Source organism: Empidonax traillii, unplaced genomic scaffold (assembly GCF_003031625.1).
Source record: "Empidonax traillii isolate 1590-97213 ecotype Southwest subspecies unplaced genomic scaffold, ASM303162v1 scaffold65:size4453928, whole genome shotgun sequence".
NCBI classification, from domain to species: Eukaryota; Metazoa; Chordata; class Aves; order Passeriformes; family Tyrannidae; genus Empidonax; species Empidonax traillii.
Genome location: NW_020955258.1, coordinates 1,318,876 through 1,338,158, shown reverse-complemented (window position 1 = coordinate 1,338,158; position 19,283 = coordinate 1,318,876). Strand labels below are relative to the sequence as shown.

Here is a 19,283-nt window from a genome sequence, read left to right as displayed (position 1 = left end):
ACAAGAGAAATAGGGCAGCTCTACAGAAGAGCAGTGCCATATACACAGGGAGCAGACAGGGAAGGACAATCATCTAATTGGGAAACTCCTGTCTGCGTTAAACAAGGTCATGATCAGCCAAATAATTGAACTCTGTATTATCAAGAATATCTTATGTGTCCGTAGTTCTTTCTCAAGAAAAAAGTATGGATAACCAAAAGGCTCATATGCTCACTACAGGCTCTGGGCATCAAGCTCCAAGTAATTTCCCCTTCTTCAGCCTGCCCTTAGTGGAGAAGAACAGCTCACAGTATGGTAAGTCCTGATAAAAAAGTACTCGAAAGAATTTGAAGGAAGAGAGAAAGGAAACTAACTAGAACAAAGGTCTGTAGGACTGAAAAGTAGAAAGAAAGGCTAGACCATTGAAAAATGGCAGGGATTTCAGAACCTGAGAATAGGGAAAAGGTGAAAAAACAGAACTAAAATACGCTTTTAAATTCATCTGCTCTTATTTTGATGAATGAGGACAGAGAACTTGAAAAGCAAAGTAGGTAGAAAAAGCAGCACAGAAAAACTTGGGAAAGGATGTGGGGTTTTTAGCCTTCTCCATATGGATGTATTTCTTTTATTTCCTTTAGTGCAACGAGTTTTTCCTAAATGGGGAAAAAAAAAAAAACGGCAGTTTTAATATCACTCATTCTTTTAATCTGCTATAATATCTAGCACAAACTTAAAATATGTTAAAACAAAACAATCCTTACACATTATTAGTATGACTGAAGATCCCCAAACTGACTGAAGCTGGAATGCAGAGTTTCAAACCAGTCTTTTTAGTATTTCAATACTAAAAATAAATTGATTTTGCCTCACTAAGTGACGAAAAGTTCATGACGAAATTAGTGCTTGTTGATTTTGTATTTTCTGAAAAATTCTAGTAATATCTGGCCTTCATTCATGCAGAGTTACAGCCACAAAAATGCCAAAAGATGTCTTCTAGCATAGAAATACTCTGAATACACATAAACAAAACCAACATCAGTGGCATAGAATGCAGGAACACTAAATTAAAGGTAATATTTCTGTTTTGCACAAAGCCTGTGGAACTTTGGAGTGTAACTTCTCCACGTACATAGGTACACTTATTTTACCATCTCCTTTCTGGGCAACAGAATTGTTAATTTCAATATACAAATACTACCTTACACTTATAAATACTTCATCTTTATCATGCCCAAGTGCATGTGGGCAGTGTGTACACCCAACGTTGAGAGTAAAGGTCTCAGTGCTCAAGGCTGTATCACAACGTGCCCATAGGTGGCAGAATGGGCATACGGGAGACACAAGAAATCCTCACCTGAACTAGCTCGTGGGCTAAGCGTCCCAGAACTTCTTGGGTCGTTCCATCAATTTCTAATTCTTTTATGACTTCCCAGTTACCATTCTGGAACCTCACTGGCATAGAGAAGATAATTCCTTCGGGAACACAAAACTGACCTGAAGAAGAGGGAAAAAATGACCCCACATGTTATTTCTTATTGCAAAACACAGCCTCACCACTGTCCACATTAAATTTTACAGACCTGCAAAAGTCTGCAACTGAAAGATCTTAGTAAAAATGGAGACTGCATTTTTCAGTCTATAGTTCAAAAAAGAGTTCCCCTATTACAGTAACCTTGTACTTTAGTTAGATGCACATGAATCATAGAACATAGGCTAGTTTGGGTTGCAAGGGACCTTTAAAGGTCTCCAGTCCAACCCTCCTGCCATAGGCAGGGACATCTTCAAATATATCAGGTTGCTCTGAGCCCTGTCCAACTCGATCTTAAATGTTTCCAGGGTTGGGGCATCTCTCACCTCTCTGGGCAGCCTGTTTCAGTGTCTCACTACCCTCCTCGTAATAAACTTCTTTAATCTAAATCGACCCTCCTTCAGTTAAAAACCATTACCCCTTGTACAACTGTGCAATTTTAAGATGTAAAATTGTGCATCTTAAAAGGGGGGGAAATTATTTATTTCATACAAGGGTTAAATGTCTGTTGTGAAATATTACATTTTTTCGTTCACATAACTATGTAAAAAGAACACGCTTTTCTGTCTTAGGCACTAAGATCTATTAAGAGTTCTTGGGCAAAACATCAGAAAAGCATTAAAGATAAAAGATTGAGAAAAAAATCTGCAAAAAGACAATACTAACCTAAGAGATGCTTCTAGAAAGTGAGTATCAAATCACAAGTCCTGGAAAGCAAAATTACTTAGATTCAGAAGTTCTTATGATGAAACAAACTCTCAGCCTCACATGACTTGTTTTACAAGTTTTTGTTAAATTAAAAGTACTGATTAAAAAATAATGTTAGAGATAGGGGAAAGCTATTATATGTAGTGCAAAGCTACAAGAGAACACGAGAAGCAAATATAGATTTACCTTCACTAAGTACTCCCACAGAAACAATCTCCCCAGGAGGAGAGCCGTGATACCAGTACTGCAGTACAGTGGCCACTGCATGAGCAGGTAACATCCCTGTGCAACGACTGACTCGGGAATGCAGTGAACCCTGTGCAGATAGAAATTCTGAATGGATCCATTCCCTACCAACAAAAAAAGGGTGAAAAAAGAGATTAAAAACCTAAGATGGAAGTGTAGTTTCATAGACAAAAAAAGGGACTAAACCTGAGGAAAGAAAACAGTCAAAACTTACTCCAGCTTCACTGCTGGAGGCAAGGCATTTACAGCCAGTAAAAAAAAAGGCCTAACAAAAAGTAGCCCAAAAGGTAATGACAAACACCACTTTACTATGAAAGTTAGGTTATTTACTCAAGGCATAACCTGTTATTACTGTGATTTATATGTATTACTGATTTATGTAAGAATCCAGCCATGAACCATAATCCCTCTATGTTAAGCTCAGTACAAGCACAGAACAAAAGAAATGTCTGTTCTTCAGTAAATGCCAGTTTAGACCAGAGTGTGAGCTCCATACAGCTGGGCCATGGTGCATCTGACACCCACTGCCCTCTCACTGCACCCATCCATTCTCTGCTCCTGTTCTTTCCACAAGAAGCTATCTGGCTGCCAGGTATCCTTTTCACATATGTTAACAAATTGTCTATTTTGGGAAACTGACAACATTAGTGTGCTCAGGCCATATGTTTCATGTAATTCAGGCACAGATATCTTTTTAGTTCTATTTCAAAGTTTCTTTGCATGTATTAGATATCTAAGTCACTGTCTGGACTTCAATTACTTCTTATAAACTGCCCATGATATAAGAGAAACCCACTTAAAATGTAGGAAAATACAGTTATAAACAAAGTTGGCAGGAGAGCCAGAACTATGTACAGTGCTAGGAACTACTCAACTTCTTTCACGAATGGAATACCTCGACTTACGCTTCCCTTTAAAGCAGTGCTGATCAGTAAAGATAAAACTTGGAAACGAGAACCTTTCTTGCTGTTTTATCACCCAGTTCAGATAAATATGGATTCATTTAGTTATTTAGTTTTACTTTACAGAAATAAATCTGTACTGTACCTATCATAAATCATATTCAACAAAGGACGTTGAAAATTAGCTGGGCCCCAAATAGCACAGTCATATCCATAAAGTTTTGCATGTGACAAATCAATGTAGTTAGAGCCAGTAGTATTGCCCCAAACAATCACGTCTTTAACTCCTGTAACAGAGGAAAATATATACATTAATGATTCTTCAATGCAGTGCCCTGCCTTGCTAGCAGAAATTATTTGATCTGAAAACTGCAACCAAGTTCTCTATAATATATGAAACATCATTGCAACCTGAAAAAGGAACCTTAATTTATATCATGTTATTTTAAATAATAGACAAACCAAGGTAAATATTTAGTCTTTAAAAACCAAACCAAATCATATTGCAAACATACAGCAATGTTAATTTTAAAATCCTGTAAAAAAATACAGAAACAATAAAAAAGTCATTAAAAAACACCTACCTTTTTTGGTGCAAAAGAATTTTCTCAAATAACCTGCTGATAGGCCCTTCATCCTATTAACTTACTTTTCTATTTTATTAGGCTCTAAAATATCTAGACTTGTTATCAGTGACTAGTTCTACCCCTACAACACTGAAAGAATCCTTATGGTGAGCAGGCTGTCAGAGCACACCTTTGCTATGCAGTGCAGAACTGTGCAAATATAACCAAGCTATAACAACTGACGCGAGAAAGAAAGCTAATTAACCACAAAATAATACTACAACACAATTCTACTTTACTCTCATTATCTGCACAGCAGTACGTTGCCATGTTTAATCACAGCTAGTTTGTGTGTCTGCAAAATAACAATGCACTACAGAGTGCAAATGCAATTTTGACATCCTAGTTCCGCAACACAACTCAGACCTTCTTAGTAGATATCCAGCATGAAACACACACCAGAATGGCAGGGCTGCATCCCACAGCCAGCAAAAGACACCCTGGCATTCTCTGCACCCAGACAATTCAGTGGGTTCACTGCTGTGCTTGCATTTCTGCATGCATATCATCTGTGTTCTGCAGTGAAACTACATATGTACTCCCAAAGGTGCACTGACTTCCCCAAATGCTACGTAAATATTCACCTGCTGTGCTCATATTCAGCTTCCTGGCCAGCATGGCTTTAGCTGCACTTTCCCAGGATGTCGCAACGGCGATGATATTTTCAGGCTTAATGGAAGGGCCGTATGTCATGATCAGCGTTGCCTTAAGGTTTGCAAAGGTTTTTCCTGATGAAATTACTCTGACCTCACTCTTGGCATTCTTCTCAATCAAGGGAGCATACACTTGACAGATCTCACTCACTTCTCTGATGTAGTTCTCAAGGGACTGGACTTCAAGGTTTAAGAGGACATCATCAAGAACAATAATAACATCAGCTTCAATAAAAGCCTCATCTATTTCAGTGTGCTCCAAAATACTGCGGAGAAGTGGGAACGCCATGTCTTCAGCTTCCATCACAATACTGCAAAGAACTTCCTTAAACTGGCCAGTGTCAAGCAAATGGATACTGATTTCTGTGGTCATCCCAAACACTTCTCCATTTGCCAACAGAGGGATCAGCTGATAACAGATTGGAGCTGATGCACTGATAAGAGAAGGATGTAGAAAAGTTAACAATGAACCACTGTTTGTTTGGAAGGTGTTTATTTTGTATTTGATTACATTTAAATAGACCATTAGCTTGGATCCTTTACTGCTCTTTCTGCCATTTTAACACATTAAGAATCAAAACATTTGGGTCCTCCTTTCATTTGAAGGTTTTTTCATCCTACATGTTTCAGTTAATGCTGTAATTTAAAAATTGGTGTCGTTATAGAATGACAATTTTTTAAGGTGTTCTGTTAGGACAGCTAAAATACAGAAAATACTAAAGGTAAAACTGCAAGAGACTTTATCTTCTTAAATATTTCCAACAACATTTAGTGCAAGATAGTTACACTACAAAATTTCCAGCTTATATTGTAAATACTTGCTTTTCCCTAAACCAATCTGGAGTCTAAATGTTGCCTTTTCACAGCTCTCACTTAAACTGGTGCAAAATGTAAGAAAAGTAGTTTGTCATAGTGAGGGGGGTGGAACCTAATTCAAATCATCACATTACAGGGATTTGTGCATAACTTCAGATGGTTACACCAGCTATATGTGATAGGAAAAAATGCATTCTTTTGAAGCTGAGTGAAACTTCATACTCCCTTTACTCTCACCTGGTGATCCAGATCTGCATAGGCTTGATAAGACTCTTAATCTCTTCATCCTCTTTTACAATCTCAAGATGAGCTTGCAGGTTCTCCTCAGCAATATTTAACATTTCCTCACTCAGCATCATTGAAGTGACACCATAATATTGCTAAGAACAAAGAGGATGATCTCCAATCAAATGGTAGCCCCCACCCAGCAGGGTAATATTACAAAAAATAGCTTTATTTTACATTTGAAGGAGCAATAAAGAACAACACTGTTATAAAACACGGGTTTACAGTATTAAAAGCAGCTCATTACCTGAGCATATTCCAGAAAGTCATTAAGTCCTCCCAGAAGCTGACCTTTCCCTCCACGGTCCAACAGTTCTCTCCAAATGATAGGAGACTGTCTGTGTTCCCATCCATTCGTTTCACAAATGTCACGAAGCCACTGCTAATGCAAGCATCCCCACCAAAAGGTTTTAACACTTAAATAACATTTAAGTCTTACAACTCTAAACATTCTTACTATTGCCTCTCTATACGTAATTATAAGGTGCTTCACAACTTATGTACCAGAATGTGCAAAATGGGGAACCAGCACAAAGCAAGGCAGGGTGATACACAGTGACATGTCACCTAAAGGTCTTAATTCTGCTTGATTTTACTGCTGTGGTTTTGCTTAATTGTTTTAGTATACTGAAGATAGCAATGTTGTGAAGCAGTGAGTAACATGAGGATTACTTAGCTGCAGAAGGTAAGTAAGAGGTTAATTGCTTTTCACTTAACTGTTTGACTTACTTGGCTGAAGTGTCAAGCAAAATATGAGGTAATAAACATCATGGCACTGTCTATCTCATGAAGTCAGACTGCAGTTTTTTCAGATCCTTACAGGAACTACAGGGTAGACACGGCAACATGTCTACAGCATAAATATTCAGAAAGGCACAGCCACATTGTAAACAAATATGTGATATTTAACTTCATACTTCCATTGCCATTCAAAGCCCTTGACTGCCAAAAATGATCTTGACAAGTAACAACTCTGGAGACATATTCAGTCACAGTGAGCAAAAGATTTACAGGCTGAGATGCCATGTATACATAAACCAAAAAAATCTGACCAAACAAACAAAACCTCCTTGAACTTTCTATTGACAAAATACACCTTTAGGCTGGCCCACACTTTGTGCCCATCTTCTGTGGTAAGATTTACAATGATGCCAGTTGCTCAAAACATTCAAAACTTTCCTCCGGCTGGCTCTCAGAGCCAAAGCTGCTTCTGCAGCACCTCCACCCACATACCAAACCACTAATACAAGAGAATAAACATACTACATATAAACACATTTGTTGGTTTGTAGAGCACTGGAGCACCTGCTAGTGACTTGGCTTATAATCCCTTACCTCCCACTTGTCAGGGTGCTGAGTGATCTTGTGAACCCTGAAGTTGGGCAAGGCAGCCTGGAGATAGTCAGCCAGGTGTTCAGCTTTGGCATAGTAAGGGCAGTTTGCCTTACCTGTAAACACAGGAACAGGAGCACAAATGGATGATTTTGTGACACTGACTGATGAGGACTTAAAAGACCATTGTTTAATGTGAACCAGCAAAAGCAAGGTAGCTCTGGAGGTCAAACAGTCTCTTCAGAGTTCAAGGGTCCAAGGAGGCCACCCCCTGGTGCGACAGCAGCAGAGGATGAAGCCTCACTGACAGGATAAGGGGAGAACTCTGACTCGGGTACGGCTGACGCCGTGTGGGCACAGCTCCCGGGACGCCTGAAGAGGGGACGGTGAGCAGCCCGCAATGAGCCCGCTGCAAGAGCGGCGGGGCTGCCCCGCCTGGGTCCCGGCACATAAGGTGATGCTGCTGCCGCCGGGGCCGCCCCGGGGTGCCGGGTGCCGGTACGAGGCGGGGGTGCCCCGGGGTGCCGGGTGTCGGTTCGACGCGGTGCCCCGCGAGGGTCCCGGCTCGCCCCTCACCCGCCACCACGAACTTGGCCATGCGCGCGCCGCCCCCTAACGGTCGCTCCGGCGTTGCACAGCAACGCGCCGCGCGCAGAGACAGTTTGTCCCTCGCCGCGCGCCGTCCATCCCGCGAGGCACGCCGGGAGCGCACGGGGAGCGGGGGTGTCATGGCGGCGTCCCGGCGGTGCCGCGTGCAGGTAATGGGGGTCTGCGCCCGCCGGGACCGGCATTCCGGTCCGACACAGCTCGGCTGGTGCGGGCGGCGCCCGGTACGGCGCGCCCCGGCGGGATCCCTGCTGCTGCGTCCGGGAGCTCCGAGCCGGCGCGAAGCCGCCCAAAGACCTCTGTCCCCTTGTGCCGTCCCGCCCTGCTGGGCAGCGCTCTCGGCGCCTGCGGGAAGTGATCCCGAAACCCAGCGGCTTCTTCCGCGGGGAGCCGGGTAGGCGGCTTTCCCGGCTTGTGGCGGCAGGGAGGTCGGGCCAGCCCGGCCGACGGGATTCTGTTACCCGGAGCTAAGGGGGACTGTCCAGAGTCCTGTCGGGAGGCGCGTCTACCTGGGAAACGTCTCTCAGCTTGTGCCTCCCGGCAGGGCTTTTAATCAAAGCAGCAAAGAGGAAACACTTGACACCCCGGCTGAGTTTGCCTTTGTTCAGAGATGTTTGGCTGAAATGTAGGAGACGGAATAAAAGCTGGTCGTTTTCCAGGGATCTTTTCCCAAATCTTCTCCCTTCCTGTAAAAGTGCATAGATTCGGCAATTGAAACTGTAGAAGTTCAAAGTCTGGTAACTAACCCATAATTTTCAATTGTTTTTACAGATGAGGGATCTTATGCAGTTTCTCCAGTACTGTTTCCACTGGTAGAGTTTCATCGGATCCCTTACTCTGAGTTGGTATTTGAAGTCTATTCATGAGGACTTAGCAGAAATGAATAAGAAAATAAGTTATTTGTTAAATACTGTTAGATACCTGCATAGGTACAGTTCTGTGCTGACTCCCAAATCTTCAGGCACAACAAGAAAACACATTTTATGGATTAGCAGATACAGGGATCCCTTGGGAAATGTGAACTTCAGGGAGTTATTTTTAAATATTTTTCCTTCTCTTCATGGATCATCACTTCGATTTCTCTCTCAGAAGACAGATGTGTTTAGCGCAGGTGCAGAGTCTTTGGTGGGTGAGCAGGCTTCCCAGAGCTCCTTGGAAGCTGAAAAGTTGGATGATTCTGGGAGCATCAAAGCAAAGCATGTAGTGGATCAGAATGACCCATTCTTTAACAGTCTCGAGAAATGCACCTGTCCTTGCGACGCACTGGACTTGGCTTCCGAGTCTGCTGTCTCCATCAAGCACTACACGAACTGTTTAACCACAGCGTGGAGGCTCTTCAAACACATGTCAGAGGAGCAGCAGCGCTACGAGAAGCAGCTGATCTTTGAGCACCCGGCCTTTGCTAAGGTGTGCCAGCAGCTGCTGCGGGACTCCCGCAGGATGACGCGAGGGGACCTGGTGTTCAGCCTGCATGCCATTGTGAACCTTGGGGTGCCCCAGAACACGCTCCTGGTCCAGACTTTGCTGAGAGTCTGCCAAGTAAGTGTGAAGATTCTTCTCTTAAATCTGGGCTGAAAATCTCGTGGGCAATTCTGAGAGGCAGCATCAGAGAGAACTGGGTTACATCCCTGGTTTAGTCTGATGTTCCATGGAAACAGGGTTCCCATTAGTTCATTTGTGCATACTTCTAGTCTCCTTCATTTTTGAAACCACTGCCTGATTTCAGATTTAACAGGAGAAGTCTCAAAAATCATTACCCCTTTCATATCAAGTAAATTTGATGTGAGTCCTTGTGGGGGTCACTGCAGAATTAAAGCTTGTGAATTGATTTTTGAGGTGAAAGAAAAAATGACAGGTGCAGATTGAGAGTGGTCAGTTTTACCTTTCCGAAACTTTCATTGGTTTGAAGTAATCTGACATTGTGAAAACTTTAACAGGAGAAGCTCAATCAACTTGATAACCGATGTGTCTCCGTTTTGGCAACTACTTTATCAGGGATGGATAAAGACAAGAATGTGAGCGCTCTTCAAGCTGGATTACAGTGAGAAAAACACATCTTTCACATGTTCTTCCTATTTCAATGTTGTTTGAATACGTGTCTGTTAGAAGTCATCAAGGGAATGTCTGCGCATAGAATACATACTGTGCGTTTAGAATTTAAACGATCACATGAGATAAGAGCTGTGCTGCGCGATGATTTTTGGCATAGTCTTTGCAGTTTTAAGCAGGAGGGCTTCCAGTGGTATAGGGTACTAGTCTGGTCCACAGGGGATTGTGTTCTGGCTGCAGCTCCACCAGTGTGGGTTTTTTGTGATGTTAATCAAGTCCCTTCACATATCTATCCCTCTTTTATCTGTGTGTAGATGGGAGTAATGAGACTAGCTTACTTTGTGAAGTATTTTGATTTTTCATGATTAAAAATGCTATTTAGCAGCCTGAGAATATTTTCTTTTAATTTAGTAAGTAAAAATTAAGATGAAGACTAGTTGCATCCAGCAGGTCCCTCTGTGTAGTGCTTTATCAGAATAACTTGTTTGGCTATAGTGAATTTTCTCTGGGCCAGTGCGATTTATGTGACTAACCAAGCTGCTCACTGCCACAAGACTGTTCTTACTGAGACTGTCACAAAACTTGCCATGGAATAGTACTTTTGATCCTGTGTGAGGTTCTGCTTTGAGAAGGTGGATGTGCCATAAAAGTTGGGGCAAAGCAGGAGACCCATCTACATCTCTCTTTCTCTGTCTTATTGTCTGGAGCTCTTGCCTATTTGCAGGGGTGAATTTCAGACCAGTGCACTGCCTTGGAAAGTGACACTTCATAATTTTGTAGGTGTGCAGGTATATTTAAGAGTTGTTTGGACTGAACAATTACAATACCACCCTCTGAGACAGAAAAGTAGGTGCTAGGAATGCAGAATTCCTTCATCTCGTGCTTATGATCCCTCTGTGTTGCAATATCCCCTTCTGTTCTTGCAGCCCACAGCACTGCTTGTTTGTTTTCTTTTCTCACTTAAAACAAATTGTTGTCAGTGTCTGTTCCTGAGTTTCCTGGCCGGTTCAGAACTTGCCTGCACTTAGATGATTCTGAGATAAAGATATGCTTTTTTTTTTTTTTTTCTGCAGAAGGATGTTAATTCCTTGATGCTCAATGGGACTCACATCTACACAGTCACATATGCAGTCTGGTCAGGTGCCCCTGCTGTTAACATATCAGCAACAACATTCATCTATCAGGATAATTTTTAGAAAGCATATATAATTATTTCCATGTACTGCAGCTACATCATGTAGAGTTATGACAGTATTGCAAAAAAAAAAAGAAAGTAGGAGAGGAGCAGAGAATTACAGCTTTAACTTAGGAATACATCAGTGAGGAAGAATGGGGGTACCTGCTGTTTCTGCTGAAATGAGGAAAGTTCTTGTGTGTGTTTCTTCATCAGGTTACTAGTGGAACAGCGCATTTCGAGTATCCAAGACATCTTTATTCTGCAAAACCTGATGAAATGCATGGGAAAAGACGTTCCGGTTTTTCTGAAAAAGAAATTAGAGGTAAGTTTAGTTGGAGGCTCATTTTTACTTCCACAGAGCTCTGTGCTCTTGCATTGTTTATAAATTGTGTATGGTTCTTTCTGAAAGAGAAAATATAATAGAAAGGTAACTATTTGCAGTATGAATCAAAGTCCAGATATATCTGCAGGAAGAACTTAAATTTGGAGGTTGGGAACAAAAGGAGTTGAGGCTGTAAAATAGCAGTGCCCTTGGCTCTTTGATTTGGCCACACGGTGTTTCAGAGAAGTGCTTAAAGGCTTTTCCCTTATTCCCTTGCCCAGCTTGTGACTGGAAGACGAGGTGCCAGAAAACTGGTCTGTGATGGGGCTATAAGGGGATGGAGGACTGATGGGAGTTAGGTTGGGAGCAGGCTTTAGGTTTTATGGCAGGGCGTTCTGGCATTTGTCCCCTGATTTAAAAACCCTTTCTGAAACCACTTTTCAAACAAGGCCTGCTGTGTGTTTATCACATAACTGAAGAAGTCTGAGGTCAGTTAGTAATGGCATTCATGAAATATCATAAAACTGAAAGGAAAGTAACATATACACTTGTTAGCTAAAGAGAGCTCTTTATTTTCTGAGCCCACAGGGTACTGTTTTTTACAGTGTAATTTCTATTGTAGATGCATTTTGTATTTAACCTTTTATATGCATGCAGTAAGAATATTGTATTGTAGTAGCCACTATATTTTGTAATTTCATTTTAACTGTCATTTATATCAATCTAATTACTGCTTCAGTAAATGAAATCTCTCTTGTGGCAGCAGAGCTGACCACCTCTGCCCCAGTCCACATTTGCTGCTGGCTGTTTGTATTAAAGATAGACCGCTCGGTGTAGTACAGGTCACTTTAGAGGCTTACAGCTTTCATGGGCCTGCAGATCAGTCAACTGTGGCATTTTTATTTCTGCTACTTTTTTAAAGTTTGCAGAAGATACATATTCACAGTATTTGGAAATGACCTTTGGTGAGATTTCTTTCTTTTAAAATAAGGGTATAAAGGCAAATTGCTGGGAACTGGCATAGTGACACATCTCGAGAGCATTTGACCTGTTAAAATTGTATGTTAAGAAACTGAGAGTAATTACTTTATGCTTTCGCTATTTTTTGCTTTTTTTCTTTCATATAAGCCTGAACTAAGGAATTTGGGAAAGTTTTGGTGAAAATGTTTTCACCAGAAAGCAGTGATAATATACCAGAAGAATGAAGGATTTAATAAACTCTGATTCACTTTAGATGGCAGTTTTGAAAGAAATAGACCATCTCACTTTTCCGAATGCTCTGCGTGTGTTTTTGGCTCTTGTTGCAATGAATTATTGTTCCTACCCAATCCTGACTGCCTGCAGTAAAAAGATCCAGGGTAAGGAAAAAATATTCTTATTAAATTTCCCTTTCTTATACCAAATTCTTCCTAATAACTGTCTCATCTCCCTTTTCTGAATTCATTTAAAACTCAGGAAACATCTTTGTTTTACAGGATATTATAGTTATGTGGAGCCATTTGACAAGCAGCAAGACAGAAAATTACTGATAAATAAAGAAAACAAATAGCTCTTGTCATCTCCGCCCTTCTTAACATTTACCTGAATTACATGGTTTTGTTTATGTTTTTCTGTACACAGGATTTAGGAAAAAGAATTTAATTCTATCAAGAGAAGACAGATTTCAAATAAAATTTTAAATCTGAATTGGAAATGGACAACTTACAGGATGGATTGGCAGCTTAGTGTGATTAGTTGGTAAACTAAATGGAAAATAGTGTTTCCTTGATGAACTGGATTTAATTATTGAGTACTGCTTAATAACTGTCCTCATGCTGTAGCCCCTAGAAACATTAAATAAAAGCTAATACTTTCACATCTCTCTATACCTTTACAATACATTGCTTAAGTATATGTGCTCAGTGTGTATTGATTAATACTTAAAATACATATGCATTTGTGTCTCAAAAAGCATTAAAATAGTAAAATATCACTTTTAACATAAATAAACCAGAAGTGTTTAGGCTGCTTGTACAGCCTTTATTGTCCTTATACATGTTAGGACACAGTGTTTAATTGCACATACTGGCTTCTCCCATTGGACTTCCACCACACTCAGGACACGGGCCAGGTGACATACACAGAGGGAGCAGAGACTTCTTTCAGCATTTTTTAGTGCATGCTGAAAGTCAAGAAACCTGGAAGATGTCCTGGGAACACAGTCTTCTTGCTTATTTTGCAAATCTGTCCCCTTTTGCTGATTAATGTGTTTTAGCTTTATTCCAACTCAGTTTGGTTTCTTCTGTCTCAGTTGCTTCATGTGTTTAAGCTCAGTTGAGCTTTGCCTAGCTAGTCTCAGTCTGTTCCACAGTTTCATATCAGATTTTTTCCCTCCTCCATCCCTTAACCAAACTGTTCCCACAGTATCTCCAACCTACAGCTCCCACTGTTTTGTATAATTTGTTCTTTTTTGATCTACTGTTACAGAAAATGTCCATGATGTTCCATTTCGGCAGTTAATTCTCATTCTGGAAGCTTGTCACACTCTCCAGTACCGTAATGTAAAACTGTTTTCAACGTTAGCAGACTATATTAATTCTACTGCCTGCCTTTGGAACAAAAGACAGGTGAGTTTGAGACAAAATAATTTGTAGCAGTACTGGAAGAGTATCTGGTGTTCTCCATCTTACCTTTCTTCATGTTTGTGCTTGATCTTTGGGGAACAGATGTTTTAGGAATACCAGTCTGATGAAGTTGATAGTTAAATTTTTAAAAGGCTGTTCTGTTTATTGATAAGTAAAAAACCAAATAAAAGTGGTGTTATAATTTGAAAAATTTTCTTTCGTTAAAAATGCCTTTTATGAAATCAACAGGTAGGATTTACTTCACTGATTTCTTGACTTATAAAACTCTCTTTTATTTTAGATTGTCCTTTTCCTTTCTGCCTTTGAGGCACTGGGTTTTCAGCCTAGTGAGCTGTTGGAGATTTTTGCTGAGAAGGTGACCGAAGACCCTGAATTCCTTAACTTGAAAAACCTTTTGACTGTTGTCCGAGTGTACTCACGACTCAACTATGTTCCCAGAGTCCAAAAGCATCGGTAGGTTTTCATTTAGGATGCCTGATAATACGTTACGTAGTAATGTCTGGCAACTAGTATTTGATTTCAATTGTGGAAGAGTGCATAATTCTGTTTCATAATCTGCAAAGTAAATTTGCTGTGTCTTTTCACATTTTTTCTACATAGGGTTTTTTTTGTCTAGCTGAAGACTTTGGTTTTAGACTGATTAGGCTACTAAATCTGTTGATAGGTAGCTGTATCCTCAAAGTAAGAATCAAGTACTAATGTTAAATAACACAAGATAACAAAGATTTCTAACTTGTGTTTTTGTTTGAAATGTGTATTTTTATAGCCTTATTTATGTATTTCGATACTTTTCTTCTGATTTTGGAAAAGGTTTTTTGAAACTCTTGAGAGCTGCTTGAATAAGTACCTGCCTCAGATTTCCGACACAGAACTGCTGAAGGCAGCCTATTCACTTTGCGTCTTAGGATATCTTCCTCATCAAGCACTGGATAAGCTGCTGCAAAAGGACAGCAAGGATAAACTTATACTGTCAGGTCAGACCTTAGTTTGTCATCTTCTTGTTTTAAAAGCAATAGTCTGCCTGTGTACATAATTTGTTGTAACTGTGTTAAAAGATTAGAAAATAAAGAACGCCAACATGATTAATATTAAATTTGAGGTCCTCGAGACAGAGCTAATGTAGTAGTGGTGGTCTGAATGATCTGGCTTTGCATGAGGGCATCATCTTATTGTCTTGGGCCCCATGATAGAAGCAGTTTAATAGTAGGTGGGCAAGTAAATGCACGGAGATGAAGATGGGATTTGTGGAAATGGTAGAAATGTGCAAGAGGCAGGGATTCTACAGTCAGTAGATGTTCAGGCATCTTTAAAAACATAGGAAGTCTTAACCCTTATAACCTAACTTTAGTACCTGGAATCATGAGTAAAAGTAGGATTTGGACTGCTCTGAGTTATAATGAGGTACTTGTAATGGTTTGTAGAAGAGTTTTGTTTCCACATTACAATTTTGTACAGATAGTAGAATAGTCAAGCAGAGTAGAAATTCGGTGTAAACACTGTGTCTTGCTGTTGAGCCTGCTGTGTCTCAACCTGAAAGCTGTAACTGCTTAGCGTTTGCACAGCTTAATGCTCTTCGAGTACAGTTTCAAAACTTTGGCTAAGTCTGATATCCCTTTTATGGTTTATAAATAGCATCCTGGTTGTCTGGATTTTATGAATGGTTTTTATACATACTCTCCCATGATAACTGACAGCATGCACAGAGCTGTGTACAGCAGAGGGAAGACTGCATAAATGGGCAAGCTCCCTGCCATAGACTTTAATATTGTAATTAGTGAATTGATGGTGTGTATTTAACAATACATTCAAGAGACTCAATAATATTCAGTGAAAATCAATTGGGTTTTGCTTCTTACATCGAAATTCATTTGTTGTGCTAGAGCAGACTATAAAAGATAATAAAATTAAAAATCCTGTGGAATGATACGTCATATGTAGTATTTTTGTATCCTTTTTCAGATGATCTTTACAAAGAACAAAAGGAAATGATGCTTCGTTGTGTGAAAACGTGTATGGAACTTGATAGCCCTTCCTTCACAAAGCCTGCATTTGTGGTGACTGAGAATTCATCCTCATTGGTCTCTCTTAATCTCAGAAAGGCTCAGGAGGCACTGATAGAGCTTCTGGGAGATGAGAACATGTTCCGGCAAAATGTTCAGCTACCATATAAATATCACGTTGGTATGAAGCTAAATTACTGTTATATTCTTTTTAATATAGATTTATAATCTCCAAAGTAATAAGGTGGTAATAAATTTGTATAGGATGCAAGTGATTAAAAGTGTAACACTTTTGATGAAAGCCTTTTAACAAATGATGTCCTTGATTGGTAAATCTACTTTCTAGGATGCTTTTGTTAAAGTACTTAAGGCCAGTTACTAAAAGTTTAAGATTTTTCTCACAAAATTGCTCTGGACTTTTTGTTAAGCATCCGCAATCAGCTGTTAATTGTACATAAATCCAGTATGGCCAGCTGTTTGAGAGAGTTGACATGTTGGTACTAAATCACGTTAAAAACAAAGCCAAACAGCAGCTGCCTTTTGTTCTCTGACTTGATTCTTCTCTGAAGTTCTAGCTAAGGTTTGGGTTTACCTTCATTTATGAAATGTGATATGACCTTTTGACAGGTGATCATTTCAGAAGGTTTGGTTTCTTTTATGTTTTGATCTTACTTATTTTTTTTTGTCAGCCATCCAGCTTACCAGTTCCTCTGTACTTGTAATAATTTTCTTCCTAAATATTTCCAAAGAGGAATTGGACTAGAGGAAAATCTGAGTAGGCATGACAGCTTGCAATCAAGAGTAGTTTCTTTAAACAATGATTTCACTCCCATAACGTTACATCTGCAATTTCCAGAAACAAATTTATTTTTTTGGGAGATGTGCAAGTTATAGCTGTTTATATTGGTTGCAGGGAGGAAAAAGCTATCAGTAATAAGTCAATTATTAGAGAACGGCAATTAGAGCAGACCAGTGATGGTGCCTATTAACTTTTTCAAATGAACTGTTCATTTGAAAACAATTTTAACAATTACTGTGTTCAAATGATAATATTAATTGTAACCTCTTGCAGAGTTAAATGTTTTGTTGGGTTTTTTTCAGATTTTGAAATCAGAATGGATTCAGAAGGAAAAACAGTGCTCCCTATAACTGCAACAGATGATCATCCTGACCCAAGTGTTCAAAGGTGTCTCTTTTTCTCCATATTTTTTCTAGCTGGCTAGTTTTATTTAAAAGTATTCCAGTTACTTCTTCAGTTCACTGATTTGAAGGAGCAAAGTAGATAACTAAATTGTTATTTGTGGTTATTCAAATACGCGAAAATTGCTGTGCCAGTTCAGAGCAACAATTCATCCAGCTCAATACCTGCTTCTGAGTGGGGCTAAAATTAACATTTCAGAGAAGGAGGCAGGAAACATCACAGTAATCTGATACTCTAGTAATGAACGCAGGTAGAGTTTTAAAATTGCAAATGTTTGTGTATCTAATTAAACATTCCGTTATTCTCTTAAGTCTCAAAAATGTGCATCTTAGTGATATGTTATGGCAGTTAATTCAGCTACTGAAATATACTTTGAATAAAAAGGATTATCATATGCATATTTTAGGTGATTAAATTAATCTTCTGTAGAAGACTGACCTGTCAGTAATTGAAGCAGGACATATATCATTTAAGTAATACTTAAGTAGTATTGGGTGATACTTAACATTTGTGTGCTGGATCACTGCACAGCAATGCATTTTATACAGTTTGCTTTTTGGTAAAAAGAGAGCTAGCGAATTGTGTAACAGAAAGTCAGTGTTGCAAGGCATTCAGCTTTCCTCACCCTTCCAAGTAGGTTTTTATGGCAGGAATTAACTGATTCTGAATATCATTAGGAAAGCATCAAAGTAAATGCAGAATCTCTCAGATTAATGGAGAACGCTGAATGATCTATTACCTTCTCATTGTGGGAGAAGTGAAGATCTAAGTACTTACTTCTGCTGTAGGTATTTGAGTAGATGGTTGAAACTGAGTGAGCTCATGGAAGAAGAGAGGGTCTAAATTACTTGTCTGAAGTTTGAAATTTTTGTAGTCCTGATATTTTTGCCTACCAGAAAGAGAGCTGTATATTCTGCTGTGTTAAAATACATCATTGAATCATTTTCTTAAAAATGTTTGTTCTGCATTTGTACTCTTCTTGGTTGTAGATTGGCTCTTCTGTTTGTTCCCCTGTCTGCCTTCTGCACGGGTACAACACACCCCCAAGGGAAGCTGGCAATGAAGAAGCGGCATCTAAATAAACTGGGCTATCACGTGATTCTGGTAAGAAGAGTCAGGTTATTCTCTCTGTTTGGGCTCTGTTATCAGTGTAGTGATGGGTGTGTTTGGTAGAACAGGCCTTGTTCTACCAGGCATGAGGGTTCACCTGGGATGGTGGGCCTTCTCCAGAGTGGTAATTGTGTATCTTTGCTAGTTAGAAGAGATTGGCTGTGTCACTAGGGAGAAAGGGCAGAGGAACTCGAAAAGACAAGCCACCGCTGACCGTTATCAGTGAAATAAATATAATTATAGTTGAGTGGGAAAAAAAAAATCAAGCCATTGAATTCCTTTATGTCTAAAAAACCTATGTGTGTCTGGCTTATTTACCTGATTTTTATAGGGTGAATGATTCAAGTGAACTTGTTTTCAAAATACAGCAAATCTCTATGGCCTTCTCATCACTGAGCACTTGGTTTGCAGGACATGGTAGTTTGGACAATAGAAATAATGTACCCTTTCCTTTTACTTTCTTCCAGATCCAGAATAAGAAGTTTCAGGAGATGACAAATGAAGATGCAGTTGAGTTTTTGAAAGGAAAAATTTATTTAGAAAATGCTTCCTCTTCTTCTGAAGCGACTGTGCAGGATAATAATTAAAATAAACTAAAAATTTTGAGCCTCCTGATCTCTCTTTTTCCTTTGTAATTAATGTAAGGTTTTAATGGATAAGTAGTTTTATACACAACTGCCTACTCGAAAGTATTACAGATTAAGAAAGTTTGTGAAATGAACAATGCCTGCTGATAGTGGGGGGTTTCTATTGTGAAGTGGGAGTGAAATTTCTAGTATAGTAGAAGGAAGCATCCTGACATCTACTGCTGTTGAAATGACTTAATTTAATCTGTATTTTGCTTTCCCTCCTACATGCCCCAAGTCAATTTCTCCCTTCTCTTGAGCTGGGTCAGGGAAAAGATGTGACTATTTCAAGTGCTATTGGAACCAGGCCTACAATTAGAAGGATTCCTGCCCAACATCCCATACAGTTCTTTATGCAGAACTGTATATGGTACATAACTCAGCCTAAGTGGTGTATTAAAAGATCCACTTATGTGGAAAGTTTCTGAAGAAATCAATCCCCCTCAGTTTTCTGAGGTTCGGGCCTGTAATGGTTCAGTAAACTGTATGCTTT

General features: G+C 39.7%; 2 protein-coding genes across 3 annotated transcripts; one reads left to right on the top strand and one right to left on the bottom strand.

Annotated features, from left to right (window-relative positions):
* Positions 1–137: 137 nt before the first annotated feature.
* MDH1B (malate dehydrogenase 1B) lies at positions 138–7,719 on the bottom strand. The gene is made up of 9 exons (XM_027880162.1): positions 7,652–7,719; positions 7,079–7,191; positions 5,991–6,125; positions 5,696–5,838; positions 4,574–5,076; positions 3,509–3,650; positions 2,402–2,565; positions 1,334–1,473; positions 138–632 (listed from the first exon to the last, which is right to left on the bottom strand). The coding sequence occupies exons 1-9, from the start codon at positions 7,671–7,673 to the stop codon at positions 576–578; spliced, it is 1,419 nt and encodes a 472-aa protein (XP_027735963.1). The 5' UTR covers positions 7,674–7,719; the 3' UTR covers positions 138–575.
* FASTKD2 (FAST kinase domains 2) lies at positions 7,714–18,766 on the top strand. Of its 2 annotated transcripts, none has more exons than XM_027880160.1 (12): positions 7,714–7,833; positions 8,453–9,220; positions 9,619–9,722; positions 11,121–11,229; positions 12,464–12,587; positions 13,696–13,835; positions 14,134–14,306; positions 14,664–14,827; positions 15,813–16,034; positions 16,955–17,039; positions 18,044–18,158; positions 18,632–18,766. In XM_027880160.1, the coding sequence occupies exons 2-12, from the start codon at positions 8,561–8,563 to the stop codon at positions 18,749–18,751; spliced, it is 2,016 nt and encodes a 671-aa protein (XP_027735961.1). In that variant the 5' UTR covers positions 7,714–7,833; positions 8,453–8,560; the 3' UTR covers positions 18,752–18,766. The 2 variants fall into 2 exon arrangements, with proteins under 2 accessions (XP_027735961.1, XP_027735962.1); XM_027880161.1 differs by lacking the exon at positions 7,714–7,833 and adding an exon at positions 8,062–8,109.
* The last annotated feature ends 517 nt before the right edge of the window (positions 18,767–19,283 follow it).